The sequence below is a fragment of the Primulina tabacum genome, chromosome 6, assembly GCF_025594145.1.
Source record: "Primulina tabacum isolate GXHZ01 chromosome 6, ASM2559414v2, whole genome shotgun sequence".
Classification (NCBI taxonomy): Eukaryota; Viridiplantae; Streptophyta; class Magnoliopsida; order Lamiales; family Gesneriaceae; genus Primulina; species Primulina tabacum.
The window spans coordinates 39791480-39808541 of NC_134555.1; the positions used below are offsets into that span (position 1 = coordinate 39791480).

Genomic DNA, 17062 nt, shown 5'->3' on the forward strand with positions numbered 1-17062 from the left:
CTATTAATCTTAACATGAACAATGACTAAAACAACCCCATCAACTATGTCAAAATACAAAACACGAGGTCATAATAGTGTGCACACAAATAGAATTATATATTTATAAGTGTGTATATATATAAGTAAAGATGGTTTCGGCCAATTAGATATGGACATAGTGGCGGTGATTCGAAGTGCCACGTTTTGGTGTCCAGGAAAGGATGAAGCTCACGGGTTCATCAAAACGTCTTCACGAGGCTGCAAATTCAATGATATATTTTGTCCATTGCTCCCACAGAACATGCACAAAAGTTAATATTCCACTGTACCAAAACAACACACACTAATGTGATTTGACCCAACTACATGCAAATTAAATGTATGGCTCCATCCATTTCTGCCCAACTCCAACTCATTTTTAATTTGTATTGAATTAAAGCAATTTGACGATCCACTACTACTCTTGTGTGTGTGTGTGTATACGTATATATATAAGGCGTACATATTTGCTAGGTTGGTTGGATACTTGGATTGAAACCGAGACATTCACCGAGGGAGACTAAACTAGGGTTTTCCATTAATGTACTTTAAAGAATAATCTGTAAAATTGTTATATAAATGCATGCAAGACAACAAAAAATCATTCCCGTCCTCTCAAAATACCTAGGCATCTGTAGTAGCAGAAAACGCTTGCTTCGATCCACACCAGTACCATCAAACTTCTAGCATTAATTTCCAAGAATCAGAAATATGAAGCCAAGTATCCTCTTCATACTCATAATCCTCGCTACCATCGAAACCATCTCGGACGCGAGAACAAACAACGAAACGGCCATATACAAAATCTCAAAGCAACTTTGTTTGAATTGCCTAGGCGAATCAGTACAATTCTTGTTTGGCCACAACTTGGTAAGGGCAAGAAAGTTGGAGTTGCCGCTCATATGGGATTCCGAGCTGGCAAATTACGCCAGGTGGTGGGCCCAACAAAGACAAGCAGATTGCAAACTAGCTCACTCGTTCCCCGAGGATGGTTTCAAGTTAGGCGAGAACGTATATTGGGGAAGTGGCTCGACTTGGACTCCGATGGATGCGGTGCGGGCGTGGGCGGACGAAGAGAAGTACTACAGTTACAGGAGCAATAGTTGCGTCGAAGGGCAGCTATGCGGACATTACACACAGATCGTGTGGGGAAGTACGAGGAGGATCGGGTGTGCTCGTGTTGTTTGCGACAGTGGAGATTCGTTCATGACTTGTAATTATTATCCTCCGGGGAATGTTATTGGTGAGAGGCCTTATTGATCGATCAAGTTGTTGGGAATTCATCTATGTTTCTTTGTTGTAAGTTCGTGTAACTATTAATAAATGTCGATGCATATATGTGTTAATTTGTGATTGATCAGCACTAGCTAGAACTTATTGGCGACTATTATGACTTCTGTAATTTCGATCTTCATACATGCGGCTGAGTCTTTTCATTTCATGTTCGATTACGGAGTATATAAACTATCTTGGGAATTCACATTTCACAAAGAAAGTAATTATGACAGCTTGCCAAATTACACGGATGTGGCACGATGCCAATGTAAAAATACCATAATTAGTATTTTTGTGTCACTACTTCCGTTTCTACTGCCAAGGTCCTCGGATCTTTGACTTCTTCCCTTCTCAAATCCTTCAATATACAATTCCTTCAACCTCTTCTTTCTACGATGAGTAGTTAGTGCATGCAATAATTATAACACCTGAACAACATCAATCACTACATAAAAACTAAACTTCGTTAATCTTCCGGGAAGATGTCTATAACCAAAAATGCCCACCTCGCCGCCTTCGCGTTCCCGTTTGGCTCCCACCCCACCACTCTCCTCCACCTAGTAAAACAACTCGCCGCAGCCTCCCCCCAAGTCCAGTTTTCATACTTCAACACCAAAAGCTCCAACCAAAAAGTTTCCTCAAAAGTGGACAGCACTCATGCCCACGAGAACAACATAAAAATATACGATGTGGATGATGGAGTCCCTGAGGGGTACGTTTTTTCGGGTAATCCAATGGAACTTATTGAGTTTTTTGTCAAAGCAACGCCGGGGAATTTCAGAAAGCGGCTGGAAGAAGCGGAGAAAGAGATGGGGATGAAGGCTACATGCTTGTTAACTGATGCCTTTTTGTGGTTTTCGGTTGAAATGGCCGAGGAAAAGGGAATCCCTTGGCTCGCGTATTGGGCTGCAGGGCCTTCGTCGATTTCTCTGCATTTGTACATCGATGTCCTTCGTGCAAAACTGGGAAGCGATAGTGGTGAGTTTTTTTCATACATGAAATGGTGTGTCATAAATTTGTTTCCAATAGAATCTATTCATTTTGGGATTAAGATGATTTTATGTTTTTGGATTTTAACTATCTTTGTTTTCTTAACGTTCCTGATCATCTCGATTTATAGTTTGATACTTTGATGGACATATTAAATAATTTTGAACTAATGTTTAATTTTGGATTTTGGATGAACTAACATATGTACCAATTATTTTTCAGGCCAAATACAAAATCTGGACCAAACCCTGGATTTTATACCTGGAATGTCAGAGATACGTGCCTCGGACTTACCAACAGAAATCCTACAACTTAACGGGTTGTTTTCCCGAATGTTGTATAACATGTCTAATACGATAAATCGAGCATCTGTTGTTCTACTCAATTCATTCGATGGAATTGATTTCATTGTAGAAAATGATCTCAAATCCAAGCTGAAAATGATTCTAAATATCGGCCCTTTTCCTCTGCTTAATGCTATGACAGTTACTGAAGATCATAGCGGCTGCCTGTCATGGCTGAGCCACCAGGCTGCTGCCTCTGTCGCCTACATAAGCTTCGGAACAATTTTTACACCTCCGCCGCCTCAGCTGGTGGCCCTGGCAGAGGCCATGGAAGAGAAACAAGTGCCTTATCTTTGGTCATTCAGAGACAACTCCAAACGCCAGTTATTACAGGGATTTTTCGAAAGAACGAGCCGGATAGGGAAAGTTGTGGAATGGGCTCCTCAATCTCAGGTCTTGTCACACCCTTCTGTCGGGGTTTTTGTGACGCATTGTGGATGGAATTCGACCCTTGACAGTATAATTGGTGGCGTGCCTATGATTTGCATGCCGTTCTTTGCTGATCAAATGATAAACAGGAGGCTCATGGAGAATGTATGGCAGATCGGGGTGGGGGTAAAGGGCGTTTTCGCAAAATCCGCCTTGGTCCAGGTTTTGGATCTAGTTCTGTGGAAGGATGAAGGGAAGAAAATGAGGGAAAATATTGGAAGGATTAAAGAACGTGCTTATACGGCTGTTGCTGAAACCGGTACTGAAAATTTTAAGTCGTTGACAAGTATTGTAACTTCTTCCAAGATCAACTAGATTTTGATTTGGAAATTCTAAATCCCAATTTCTAATGCTAAAATCCTAACAGTGTGTTTGGCAACCAGGATTTGATAGGATTTTATGGGATTTGGAATTGGATTTGGAAATTCAAGTATTTGAAATTACATTCGGTGTTTGGTTTAAAATTTAAAAATAGTATTTACAAATTCATTTCTTGTTTGGAGAAAAAAGATTCGAATTTGGAATTTTAAAATTTTACTAAGCTACCCTTAGAAATCATATAAACATAAATAACCCAAAGAAGTTTAGAAATTAATAATTCTTCTTTGTTATTTGTGTCTGTAAATTCAAAAATTAATTATTATTTATTAATCATAGTGTATATAAAATAATAATTAAAAAATCATCAAACAACTTCAAACCTTAGCATGAAATTAATTATTAAACGTAAAAAGAGGCTTTGGTAATTACTATAATTTTTATTATATTAATCAGTAAATAACACACGAAACTTATAAAATTTAAACGAAATCTTTCAACTTCTAAAAAAAGTTAAAAGGAAAAAAATTCTAACCATTTAGAAATTTTGAATGGAGAAAGTTGACGGATGAGAATGATGTGTTGATGAGAATGATGTGTTGGATAAAAAAGTAATTGTTTGTTTTTAAATTCAAATCCCACCAAATCTTATCAAATTTGATGGGATTTGGATATACTCATTAAAATCTCATGAAATTCTAAACAAATCCGAATTTTTTTTTTTGAATCACATTGCCAAACAGTAAAAACAGGATTTTGAAATCCAAATCCCATGAAATCCTCCCAAATCCTTGTTGCCAAACACACGGTAAATTTCATCTTCTCTCACAATCGACTATCTAAGTCGGTATGATATTCTTGCTATGATTTTCAGCTGTCAAATTTATTAGTGTCTTGTATTAATATCAACATTCAATTTTAGTTTATCATATGAAATTATAAAACTTTATATACGTTGAATGTGTTTGACAAATATTTTAGTATCTATTTGTTGTTGTAAAGCCCATGGGTCTATTTTTTTGGATCCCGCTATCAGAGCACTTATGATAGCTCATACAACCTTACTCACATAACTTCCCACTCTTGACAGTGAAGTAACTGGGGAGGCACGTTTTCTACTACCAAGAGTGGAGAATTCTGTGAGCAAGTGCTCTATATGCCACCATGAGGACTGTAATTATAAGATCCAAAAAAGGTAGGCCCATGGACCTTGCAATCAAAGAGCGACTTTAATTGTAAGGACCCATGCACCTTGCAGTTGTCGTGCAGTTTTAGGTATTTTGGGTTCCTTTCCGGATCATATGGTTCAGTTTCTTAGGTTTAGTAATAAAAATTGTTTTGATATATTTTATTTATATATTATTTTATTTGATTTCAATAACATTTAAATTATAGATTTGTGTTTTTTTTGTTTTCTATTAGTTTCGGTTCGCTAATTACTACACGTACGTAGTACTCATATTGTTATATATATATATATATATATATATATATATATATATATATATATATTCATTCTTTTATACATGAATGATCAACCGAGTTAGCATAATTTTGTTTGATTATTTGTCATTTTTTAGTTTTAATCGGCTTGTAGTTCATGCATATAAGCTCATCGTTAATAGTAAGAAAAAAAATTTATTTTAGAAAAAGATGTTTTGGAGATAGTAATTTCGTTGGAATTCATTAACATTGTACTTTTATTTTGTTAGTAAACATCAAAATACTACATTTATATTTTGAAGTATTTCACGATAAATTATTTAAAAAAAAAAAATTGCCTACCTTAAAAATTTATCTAGCTATGTTCATTGTGTCTTATCAGCGTAATGTCAAAAAAAAGTATTAAAATTGTCAAAAGAATAAAAATAACAGGTTAAAAATGAAAATTGAGAACATAAGTTATCAAAATCGCAAGTTAACATACAAAAAAAAATTTCATTTTCCCAAAAATAAAACTGTAATTAATTTTTTTCATCTTTATAACTCTGCTGTATGATGTGTATCCTCATTCATTTCCGCAGATTGTTAAAACATCGATCCGGAATCCGGCCCGATAGTTTGAAGATCTTGCATTCCTGTCAGAATTCGTTAAGCCAACATGATATACTGTCCATAGATCCATCTATATCCTTGAAACAATCAAATCCAGTTACATGTTGATCGAGTACTTCTGGATTGATTGCTTTGCGGTCAATTAACTCATAAACTTCGGCATGTGTAAATCCTGGAACCTGCTGAAATCCTGCATTCATTTTCCCAATAATATCTGATTTGACAGGATTAATGCAGCTTTGACTATTAATGGATGGAATAGTTTTAAAATTGTTCGAAGCAGGATAATCTTGATCCAGCATAGGAGCACTGAGGATTGATGTGATTGTAATAATGGAGATTTTTGTACATGTTTTGCTGCTCGGGATCAAATCCAGGACTAATTTCAGGGTTGCTGTGAAAAGATAGAGGTGTATAAAGCTGCGTATGAAGCTGAAGCCTTTCCACGGTTGAACTGCTCAGATTTTGAAAATTATAAGTGTCTTCCTCTAATTTGCGCCTGAGTACTGATGCATCTTTTGAGTCCGGAGGAGAAACTGAGTCTCTATTAGTGTTGCATCGTTTGCGCCTCCCGAGCAATTTCTTCTTCAGCCTGGTGTTCCAGTAATTCTTGATATCGTTATCTGTTCTTCCAGGTAGCTGCGCCGCGATTATGGACCACCTAATATGGCATGAACTAGAAAAGGTTACAATCTTGGTGAAGCATATAATTTAGATGGAATCGAGTTTTATTTTTTTTAAAAAAAAAAACAAGCAAGCTAGATAAATCATAAGTTGATAATAACTCGAAAACAATAATATATAAGAATCATGATCATTATAATATGTGATGCTAGCTTTTTCGAACAAATCGAAGCACCATCGACAATCGCATGAAGACAAGTAACGTTCGCTAAAATTGCTTTACTAGTAGTTATGCATGTTTTTTTCAGTGTGTGTAAATTAGGTTTTACTGAGTTACCTGCTACCAATACTAATATAGAGTCTGCAAATTATGTTGTCTTCTTCTTCCGTAAAATCGCCATGCTTGATGTTTGGCCTCAAATAATTCAGCCATCTTAGTCTGCAACTTTTCCCACATCTCTTTAACCCTATATATCATATAGTCATAATTAAACACCATCGAATCAAAGTAAAATTATTAGCAGCCAGGAGTGAAAATAGTCGATATCCACAGACCGATTTTCTGAGGAAGAGCAATCCAATTCCCACCAGTGCCATGTTTCTCAATGTAAGCTTTCAATTTTACATCTTCTTCTGAAGACCATGGCCCCTTCTTCACATTATTTTTGTCACAGCATGGAGATCTTCCCATTTGGAAAATGAGACTAATTTTTTCTTCTCTTTCTTCTTTGTGTATTTTAAATTTGGTGTGGATAAATGTCAGAAGGGGAGGACCTAGTTTTATAGGTAAAGGAGATGATGATACATACATTCTCCGGCTAGGGTTTCTCTACTCATGGCTTTTCTCTCATCAATTTGGATTGTTTGAGAAATAATATTATATGCGATAATTGTCTACGAAAACTGACAAAGAATTTCCTGAATTTCTCCCAAGTGATCATATTTTATAGTGATAGGTATTTGCTTTCTAGTTGTTTGAAACCTTTTTAATTGTGTCTCTTATTGTAAGGACTTAAATAAGGGAAAACTGCATTTTTCTCCAAAATATTTTTTGTTTTTTCATTTGTATTTTCTATGTTGTCAAATTTCATTTTTAGTCCGTTGAATTTTTTTAGTAATTTTAGTCTTTTTTACGACGTGACGATCTCTCTGTAGCGATATATCGGCAATCCAGATGAAAATGACTTAATTGCTAAAAATTGGAAGATACAGAGTCAAGACTGAAATTCAACAAGACAGAAGACAAAAATTGCAAAGAAGAAAATATGTAATTTTCCCATTAAATTAACACGAATTTTATACGGATATATGGATGTATGTATATATATGCTTATAATTCTTTCAAATTTTACTGTCATTATTATATGTATAATAAAGTGATATGCTATATTTCTTAAAGTATAGTCCCTTCAATAAACAAATAGAGTAGAGAATTCAGATATCTCTTGTGAGTCCGTAAGCAATAATGTATAATATGATCCCAGTCGATTAATTGGTGGAACTTCAAATATCGAATAATGAGATGATGGAGTTCAAACTTCCAAGTCCTATGTGCCGACTGCCATACAATGCGAGTAAGCCAAAACACTTTGCCTTCGAAACACGCTTTTCTGATGCACCTTGGAACGAGAATTCTATGTGCTAACTTTTACATTTCGTCTTCGAATAATTCGGACAAGAAAAAAATCTCTCTTTTTATACGTTGTGATATCATTTAATTTGAATTTTCAACAACAAAACACAGCACGAAATTATGGATTAATGTTTTGCATGTATTAAGGACTCATAGTCTTGCCACCAAAAAAAATAAAAAAATATCGACCTATCGACTTTGGTTATCCGGTCCTGATGTATAGCCACCAGAATAAAAAATAGAATAGGTTTTTGTGAGATAATCTCACGAATCTTTATCTGTAAGACGGGTCAACCCTGCCAATATTCACAATAAAAAGTAATATTCTTAACATACAAAATAATATTTTTTCATGAATGACTCAAATAAGATATATGTCTCACAAAATACGACCCGTGAGACTGTCTCACACAAATTTTTGCCTAAGAAATATTCGTCAAATTTAAGAAAAAAAAATTATAACTTCTAACACGACATTGGCGTATGATCATTACAAAGTATGACTAAATCATTCTTAAAATTTGTTTACTACTTTAATTTATCATATAATATTTATAAAGTTGGATGATATTCAATTACATAAACTGTTTAATCGTAATCTTATCAAAACTTGTGATCCCCTGGCTAATATTATTTTTTTAATCTATATTATGAATTAAAGTAAAGTAAAATGAAAAGGACGGTCCAGAACCGCGCTTTGACAGAGATTACAAACAAAAACCACCAAAAATTAAAAAAGCTGAACAGAATATTACCAATAAATAAACATTTTGACAACGCGCTTCTTCTTGTCTTGGTCTCCATGACAGAATCATCGCTGCATATCACGCATCATTAAGGAAGACTAATCTTTATGGATGGCATGAGCTCAGCTTAAGCTTCACAAACTAATTAAACCAATTTACTGTGATACTAAATATTAAAGCGTAGGTTTATTGTGAGACGGTCTCACGAATCTTTATCTGTGAGACGGGCCAACCATACCGATATTCATAATAAAAAGTAATATTTTTTCATAGATGACTCAAATAAGAGATCTATCTCACAAAATACGACCCGTGAGACCGTCTCATACAAGTTTTTGTCAATATTAAATAAGAGTTTTATAGATGCACTTCACTGACCTGAGTTAAGGCCAAAGAGAGAAATTTCTAAAATAACCAAAAAGTCGACACAAACGATCCAATCGACCGGTCCTAATCATCTCTAGGACTATTTAGAAGCTCCATTCGTGATTAATAAAATGTGCCGAAAGCCAACACATGCTTTGTTTCTCGAAGCATTCTTTCTTTCCTCGCGGCAAGGTGAATGAACGGCCTTTACATTAAAGTAAGACCATTTGAAAATGTAAGACAGCGAAATGCATAAGGTCAATGTGTTCAGAAGTAGCATTCTAAGAAAAGTTATTTTCACGAAATCTGAATTGCTACAGTAGGTCCAAGTTCTCATTCTACATCAAAGATCTCAACACAAACATGAGAGAAGAAAGTAAGATTCAGGTATCTATCATTGCTGACTAGAGTCGATAGGCCATAGGCCCAATACGAAGCACAGCACTTCAAATTATCACCTCCGCACAGGTGGTATGGCACCTCTACCAGGTGCTGCGCCACGACCAGCAGCCTGAGCCTACCAACAAGTTTCGAGCATCAGAACAATTTAATAAGTTAAGAGTGACTTTTAAAGTGGCATCCACTTTCCATTTGGTATTGGTGAATAAGCAAAGATATTAATGGGCTATTAAAACTTTTTAATAAAAATGAATGTCTATACTCATATGACACAGTTGCAAACAGAGAAGGAAGCAACAGTTACCCTAGCTCGCATGGCAACAGCTCGTCCACGTCCAACTCCAAGTGCTGAACCTTTACCCTTCAGAGATGGAAATTATATTGATCGGAAAACTGGTAAGCAGGAAACCAATAAGAAGAATTAACCTTACAGCAACAGAATGATACCTTGATCCTTGCTTCCAAACGTTTAAACATTGGAGCATTCTTAAGCATATCTGGAATTACCATGAACCTGGCAAAAGTGAGAATTAGTAACATTACAATGCAATAACAGGACTTCCAAAATAGAATAGGCAAACCTGACTTTGCTGCCTCGAATGAAAACATGCTCAAGTTGTGAGACCTTCCCATCCTGCAACATAGAGAGCATATCAGCAATTCAAATTCAAGTGAAGAGAAAATGAGATATCGAAACCTGTAAGAGCTTTCACGAAGTAGACTTAATGAGCAAATTGGTTTCCTGCTTATATAATATAACTCTTGTTATCTAGCTGTCCTTCATTTAACAAAAGTCGATTCTCGATAAATTATCAGACAGGGTCAGGTAGATTTCAGAAAGCCAAATTTCACCACATCAAGTATTTGCATGTAACAAAACGTAAAAAAGATATTATGAACTTCTAAACCAACCAATTATAAACTAGAAGAGGTTGCCGAGTAGCAAGAATCACTCCTTACCATCCAGAATTTAAGATATTCATCCAGGCCATTATCTAATGAAAATAAAAACATGAATAAAAATGAATCAAATGAAATCAATAAATGAACCTGAAAATTTTATTTCTAAAAGATATTAAAATCCCATCATAATAAAAAAGAAAAGCAAGTGAAGCAACATGACTGGAAATCTTCAAAGTTATTTCAGCATCTTTTTTTCCTCCTTTCAAAAGCTAACGAGACGACATTTCCATTAAGCTAAGACAAAGGCAGTCATTCTCTTTACACAGGAACACTACCATAAACTTAAGGCAGGATTAAAATCATCTTGAACCATTGAAGCGCAACAATTTAGGGGATTCATACTTAAAGAATATGCATCATCAAAGAGCCATTGCTCCTATCAAGAAGCAAGGTATGCGCCTCCTTGAGCATTCAGGCTCGGTGCACTCGTTATAGATTTTTAACAAATACAGCAGAAATATTCGCATAAATACTAACTAAATTAATCAACTTTACATCTTTCTAGGAGTTTAACACCTGCATCAAAATCAACTGCAACAACAAATACTGTATCGCAAGGTATTTAACAATTTCTTTCAAAAAAAAAAAAAGAGGGAAAAGCTGGCAATTCAAATTACAAAATCGCGAAATTGGTGAAAAGAACCTTGGCAGTGTAAGTGATGTTTTCAAGCTGGCAATTCCAATTATCCTCGCATTCTACCATGCTACCTCGATAAAGCTCCCCGCTCTTAAGCTCCACCGTCACAATGTGCCCTGACGCCTCGTGCAGCAACTTCACCGGAATTCCCAAACTCCGACTCATGATTTAAATTCTTTGAAATATTGAACAAATTTGGTGCGAGATTAAAGAAAGAGTGAAAGTCTAGGGTAACAGTGCGAGGCCGAGGGTCGATGAATTCGTGCGGGTCGATTGAACGCCTCTCTCTCGATTCAAATTGAAAACAGGGTCAGCACCCCGAACTTTAAGCTATTTTCAGTGGGATCCTTTGATTGTTGAACTCTTGACAAATTCACCCCTTTTCTTTGTCAAATATCAAAGTAAAATCGTGCTAGAAATAAAAATCCATTAGCTCAAAAGTAAAAAAATAAAAGCATCCCCTTTGCCATTGAAAATCTCATGTTTTTAAAACTAATAAAATAATAAACACATCAAATCAAGAAGAAGAATTTTAAAATTTTATTTTAATATGATTAAAAAATTTAAAACTTATTTTTAAATTTTTTGACTTTACTCTACATTTGGTTTAATCAATCAAGTAATGTGATTAGCAGATATTTAAATAAAAACAAGATATTTCAACATTTGAAATTTAAAGTTTAAACCATATAATTTTAAATCGTCCATTATTTTATTATCAATATATCTTTTTGTTGTACAAAAATATTCACATATGTCAACAATGATATGTTATTGTTTATTTTGATTATAAGCTCTCATGAATTCGTTTTTCTATTATAACCAAAAAATCTCGTAACAATTGAGATATCTTTGATGTAATAAACTCATGATCTTCACTGTATATTTTCAATATGAAATTTGTGTGTATAGATAGAGATATAATAAATATAAATAAGACTTCTAGCCACGTATGCCTCCATCCATATGATATATATACAGTTGCTGTAATCTATCGGATTGCAAAGTGACAAGAATCTGGTCGGACGTGTAAATGATTGGAAAAAGGTTCAAGGAGCATTGCATCAACTTATTATCAATTAAGAAGAGCTTGCAAGCAAGATTTCAAGTCTCGAAAAGTTCATGATGTATGGAAATGAACTTGAAGGTAGAACGCTCCCAGCGGTAAAATCCTACCGCCCGAGAGCCAAACTAACTGTACAAGAAGTGAATTTCAGAACACTCAGTGCTCGAGCGGTAACATCTTACTGTCGAGTGCGCTCTGTCCAGAAGACCTGGAGCGCACCCACTTGCGGAAGATTTGATTTTTACCTAGTTTAGAGTCCTAGTTAATTAGGTAATTAGATTTTGATATCTCTTAGGTTTTGTAAATTATATATACACGAAATTTGGTCATTGTAAACAATTTTTGAATGATTCTTGAGTTTTGATCATATTGATTGAGTTTTTCTCTCAATTTCAAAGCTTGACTTTGTACACATCCTCGTGTGTTTCTCAAATCAAATTTATCAAAGTTTAACACTTTGTGACAATTATCGATGGTTCTTCACTCGAATTGTCAAACACGAGTTTTTTGAATGTTCGTCTGAATTTCGATTGTTTATCTCTTTAATATTTGTTACTAAATTTTTCATAATTTAGATTTGAATATTACAAACTTACTTGTTCAAAAAGATCGAGACAACACAATCTTTTCTTTGTTTCATCGAATCGAGGACGCGACTCTGTTTTTGAGTACGTTTGCTTTTCGTGGTCGAAGAATCGCATCAACAAGAGTATTAATGATGGTGTTTGATGTATTATCCTCAAAGTAACTATCACTGTAATTAATGAATATGGCCCTTCCCAAACCCCCTCCCCTTGACTTCTTGCCTATTTATGCACCCAAAAATTAGTGTGTTATAAACGCTGGAATCCATACAATATATATCTCTTCCTCTGTATCTAAACATATATTTTCCTCACAGAATTATTGATGGGCACTATGAATATTATTATGGGCAGGAAAGAAACTTTACTTAGAACTGGTGCAATAGTTTTCTTAGTTCTGACTTCATGTCTTATGGGATTTAATCATCAAACCAAGCTTCTCTTCAATGTAGTAACCAAGAAGGCAACTTTCAGAGATTTGAATGCCTTGTTGTAAGTATAAATTAAACAGTAATAATACTTGGAACTATATTCACTTCATTCAATCTCCTGTGTATTTTTTTATTTATGGTTCTTTTTTTTTTTCTTTTTTCTTTTTTGGGTTTTTGGTGTATAGTGTATTGGTATGGATTGATACAGCTGCTGCCGCTTACAACATGATGCAATTGTTGTTCAGAGGTTATTTCATGTGTGGATCGAATAAAGATTTGAGCAGGACTTCCTACTTATATTTGACCTGGGGATTTTACATCTTAGACCAGGTAATTTCCATGAATTGGTTTTAGAACTTGGCATTTGGCTTCTAATTTCTCTTCTTCTTTTATTTATTAATAATTTGTGTATGTTTTTTTACTGTTTAATTTTTATGATATGAATCCATTCTGAGAATATTAACTAACTAAATGCAAGATCGGAATAGGGTGTGAATCTTCGTGTCACTGAAATTCAAGATCTTTTCTATGCTCTAAAAACAATGAATTAAATTGTGAAAAAATTACTGTTATGGAATAAATTGTGAGGAAAAATGGAATTAAATGGTGAAGAAATTTCTTTCATCCGATTATGGATTTGCCTCAAAAGTTTCAAGAAATACACTGCTATGCAAATAAAAAGTGAAATTTTTCATGAGTTGGGTCTGATCAGAAATCTGTCTCACAAAATTGATTTATGTTCAATGTAGTTTTTGTGTTAATTAATACTCTTTGAGCCAAAAGAGAGTAGAGTTTCTTAAAAAAAAAAAACCAAAAATAGTAGAGTTAGATAAAACCAACTTTAGTTATTTAAAATTTCGAAAAATTAATTTACGTTATAGTATAACGAAATATAAATATTGTTGAAAAATCGATGTCACTTGCTCGTTATTTCCTTCCTACCATTGGATAAAATTCATTTAATTAAGGATTTGTATTTAAATGAAAAATATCCAATATTTTTTTATATATAATATAAGATTTGAAATTATGATAAGGTGTATGTGAGCATTTTCATTTGGCCTACAAAATTAATTATGGATAATATAGTTTACTGATTGGTGGCTCGAGAGTTGTCTATCAAATCAAATGTGGCTAATAAATTAATGTGATAAGAAACAGTTGTAACAACTGGATAAATAAAGTTGGTAATTATTTAATACTTATGAATTTGGTACAATTAATCTAGTCTATTTCATAGGTCACATTGAAATAATTATATGTATTATTTAAATACAGACAAAAACTTGTGTGCGATGATCTCACGAGTCGTATTTTGTGAGACGAATCTCTTATTTGGGTCATCCATGAAAAAGTATTACTTTTTATGCTAAGAGTACTGCTTTTTATTGTGAATATCGGTAGGGTTGATCAGTCTCACAGATAAAGATTCGTGAGACCGTCTCACAAGAGAACTACTCATAAATATATAAAACCTAGCTAGCAAGCCTTTTACTTAAAAAAAACACCGGCACACGAATCGAAATTTTGTTTAGATTTTTAAAATTTTAATTAATTTATTATCTTTATATATTTTTGAAATGTATCAAGAATGTGCATGGGAACTGATGTCCTAGTTAGAATATATAGTGATCTACAAATTTACTACTTATAATGTAATATGACAGGCGGTGGTGTACATGGTGTTCGCCGCCACCTCGTCAGCGGTTCAGGGTTCCATGTTGGCGGTGACCGGAGAGAAAAGATTCGTGTGGATGAAGGTTTGCGACAAATTCACCAGGTTTTGCTTCCAAATCGGCGGTGGTTTGGGGTGTGGGTTTTTTGCCATCTTTTTAATGGCGATTATTTCTTTTATATCTGCTTTTAATCTCTTCAGACTCTATTCTCCCAAACAATTCCTTTTGCCCAAACCCAAGGGACATGGAATTTATTAACTAAATTTTACTATATATCGTCAGTGATTTGTATTTATGTTGTGAACATGTGGTGGATTAAATTAATTTAAACTGGTTTGTAATGGATAAAACGAAGAAGTATTTATGCAATTATATGTTTTTATGCCGTGAATTACATCGAAGGGGTTAGTAACCTCAATGGGCAATTTATCTTTTATTCCGCTTCAAAAAATATTTCCATTATTGCATGCTTGTACACACATACACACACATATATATAGTTTTGATACGTTGTACTATTAATAAAGTGACACACACACACACACATATATATATATTTATTTACACACACATATATATAGTTTTGATACGTTTTACTATTAATAAAGTGACACACACATATTGGACATATATTTTGGATGTGCTCGATTGAATCCAATAAAATGATGTCACCTTATTAGTAGACGCGGTGACGAGCAACATATCAAAATTATATATATATATATATAAATAGTATTTTTTCATGGATGACCCAAATAAGAGATCCGTCTCACAAATTACGATTCGTGAGACCGTCTCAGACAAGTATTTGTCTTTTTTATTTTATTATATAATATTTGCTTTTGCCCTCCTAATTTTTTTTAAAAAAAAAAATTAGGCCGCGCCAAGCCTATATTTTATTGCTTGGTCCTTATCTATATGAAGAATCTCGCATCACGTACCCTAATTGCGAAGGTTTTTTTCTGATCCACCCATGTTCGTTAATGTCATTATCATAGTCGCGAAATAAAAGAAAAACACACACAATTAATTAATTGTGGCTGTCTGGTTTTGGGGAAGTTTCATGTTTCAGTTGTTTAAGGCATTCATTATCATTTAAAAATCACGTTCTATTAATTTACATGAATGGTTAGGAGATTCATTAATTCATCCCAATCAATCATTTTTGTAATAATTCACTTCATTAAATTATTTAGTCTACTTATATAAAAATAAGGCAAAAACTTGTGTGAGATGGTTCACGGGTCGTATTTTGTGAGGCTGATCTCTTATCATTGGTCATCCATGAAAGTATTACTTTTGATGCTAATTAGAATATTACTTTTTTATTGTGAATATCAGTTGGGTTAACTCGTCTCACGAGAGACCTACTCTAAAAATAATACACGTACATACAGCTTATTGATTGTACGTGCGCTATACATCGTGATATTGACATAACATGAATAGATTCATGGGTTCATACTATGAATATTCCAATAACTTGAGTTAATTATTTCCGTAAAATATGAATGGATACAAAATAATTGTCAGTAATCTCGACTTATATCACATGATATCGTAATTCATTACTCGATAGATGGAATGTATCAAAAATCACACATTGAATGTTTGGTGTTCATTGTATAAAATTTTGTGTTTATATGTGTAGAGATTGGACGATAATTGATTGGTGTAATATATTAAAGCATGGATACATTTATTGATCTGAAAATGGTCCCAACTTGATTTAACTGGATACCATTAAGTTATCCCTCGATGTGCTGCTGCTTGTTTGCAATTGACATCTAACTAAGTTACTAAGGTACAGTGAGGGACAATTTTTTTAAAAAAAGACGTTATATGAATGCTATATACATACACACACTAGTGTCCTCTACACGTGTTGTGTACGTATAGCCTACTAAATTAATAATCTTGATTTTTTTAAATTATTACATAGTAATGGGTATAATAAAAACATTATTAGGTCGTATCATTAAAAATATCATGTCATATATACATTTAATAGTTGAGTATCACCTCATCGATATACACATAAGTGTGAACAATGAGTTAGCAGCATAACAAAACTATATATACATAAAAGAACGGTTTAACCCAAATGAATAATGCAAAGATGAAAAAATAAACTGATTCAAAACCAAGGTTCTAAAAACCGTGAAACGCCCCGAAGCGCGGATGTCGAGCTCCATGCTTTTCAAGCTTAAGAGAGATTAACACATGCTTAAGCGTAAAAAAAACTTTTTTTTATCTTTAGTGATTGTAATTATCTCAAAGAAATAAATAGATAAAATAATACGTAAATATGATAATTTAAGTCTTATACATTAATTGTCATATTTATAAAAGCATAAAAATCTCGAAATTACAATATTTATTTGTTTTTTCAACTAGGCCACATTAAAAAATGCTAAATATTTGTCAAATCATTATCAAGCATGCTTAATCATAATTGAAATTTTAAAATAAACATCTAAATTATAAATCTAATTTATTATTTTAA

The 17062-nt window shown here is 33.6% G+C and overlaps 5 protein-coding genes across 5 annotated transcripts; 3 read left to right on the forward strand and 2 right to left on the reverse strand.

Moving 5' to 3' along the window:
- The first annotated feature begins 544 nt into the window (after positions 1-544).
- On the forward strand, positions 545-1466 carry LOC142549482 (pathogenesis-related protein PR-1). The gene has a single exon (XM_075658446.1). The coding sequence runs from the start codon at positions 732-734 to the stop codon at positions 1278-1280; it is 549 nt and encodes a 182-aa protein (XP_075514561.1). The 5' UTR covers positions 545-731; the 3' UTR covers positions 1281-1466.
- Positions 1467-1599: 133 nt separating this feature from the next.
- On the forward strand, positions 1600-3511 carry LOC142549481 (anthocyanidin 3-O-glucosyltransferase UFGT-like). The gene is made up of 2 exons (XM_075658445.1): positions 1600-2273; positions 2508-3511. Exons 1-2 carry the CDS (start codon positions 1778-1780, stop codon positions 3371-3373), a joined length of 1362 nt encoding a protein of 453 aa, XP_075514560.1. The 5' UTR covers positions 1600-1777; the 3' UTR covers positions 3374-3511.
- A 1829-nt stretch (positions 3512-5340) lies between these two features.
- On the reverse strand, positions 5341-7001 carry LOC142548208 (transcription factor MYB36-like). Its single transcript, XM_075656527.1, has 3 exons — positions 6611-7001; positions 6393-6522; positions 5341-6092 (listed from the first exon to the last, which is right to left on the reverse strand). The coding sequence occupies exons 1-3, from the start codon at positions 6864-6866 to the stop codon at positions 5696-5698; spliced, it is 783 nt and encodes a 260-aa protein (XP_075512642.1). The 5' UTR covers positions 6867-7001; the 3' UTR covers positions 5341-5695.
- Positions 7002-9074: 2073 nt separating this feature from the next.
- Positions 9075-11081, reverse strand: LOC142549483 (small nuclear ribonucleoprotein SmD3b-like). Its single transcript, XM_075658447.1, has 5 exons — positions 10806-11081; positions 9781-9833; positions 9647-9713; positions 9504-9560; positions 9075-9317 (listed from the first exon to the last, which is right to left on the reverse strand). Exons 1-5 carry the CDS (start codon positions 10962-10964, stop codon positions 9255-9257), a joined length of 399 nt encoding a protein of 132 aa, XP_075514562.1. The 5' UTR covers positions 10965-11081; the 3' UTR covers positions 9075-9254.
- Positions 11082-12696: 1615 nt separating this feature from the next.
- LOC142548209 (CASP-like protein 2C1) lies at positions 12697-14947 on the forward strand. The gene is made up of 3 exons (XM_075656528.1): positions 12697-12941; positions 13066-13210; positions 14548-14947. The coding sequence occupies exons 1-3, from the start codon at positions 12775-12777 to the stop codon at positions 14812-14814; spliced, it is 579 nt and encodes a 192-aa protein (XP_075512643.1). The 5' UTR covers positions 12697-12774; the 3' UTR covers positions 14815-14947.
- The last annotated feature ends 2115 nt before the right edge of the window (positions 14948-17062 follow it).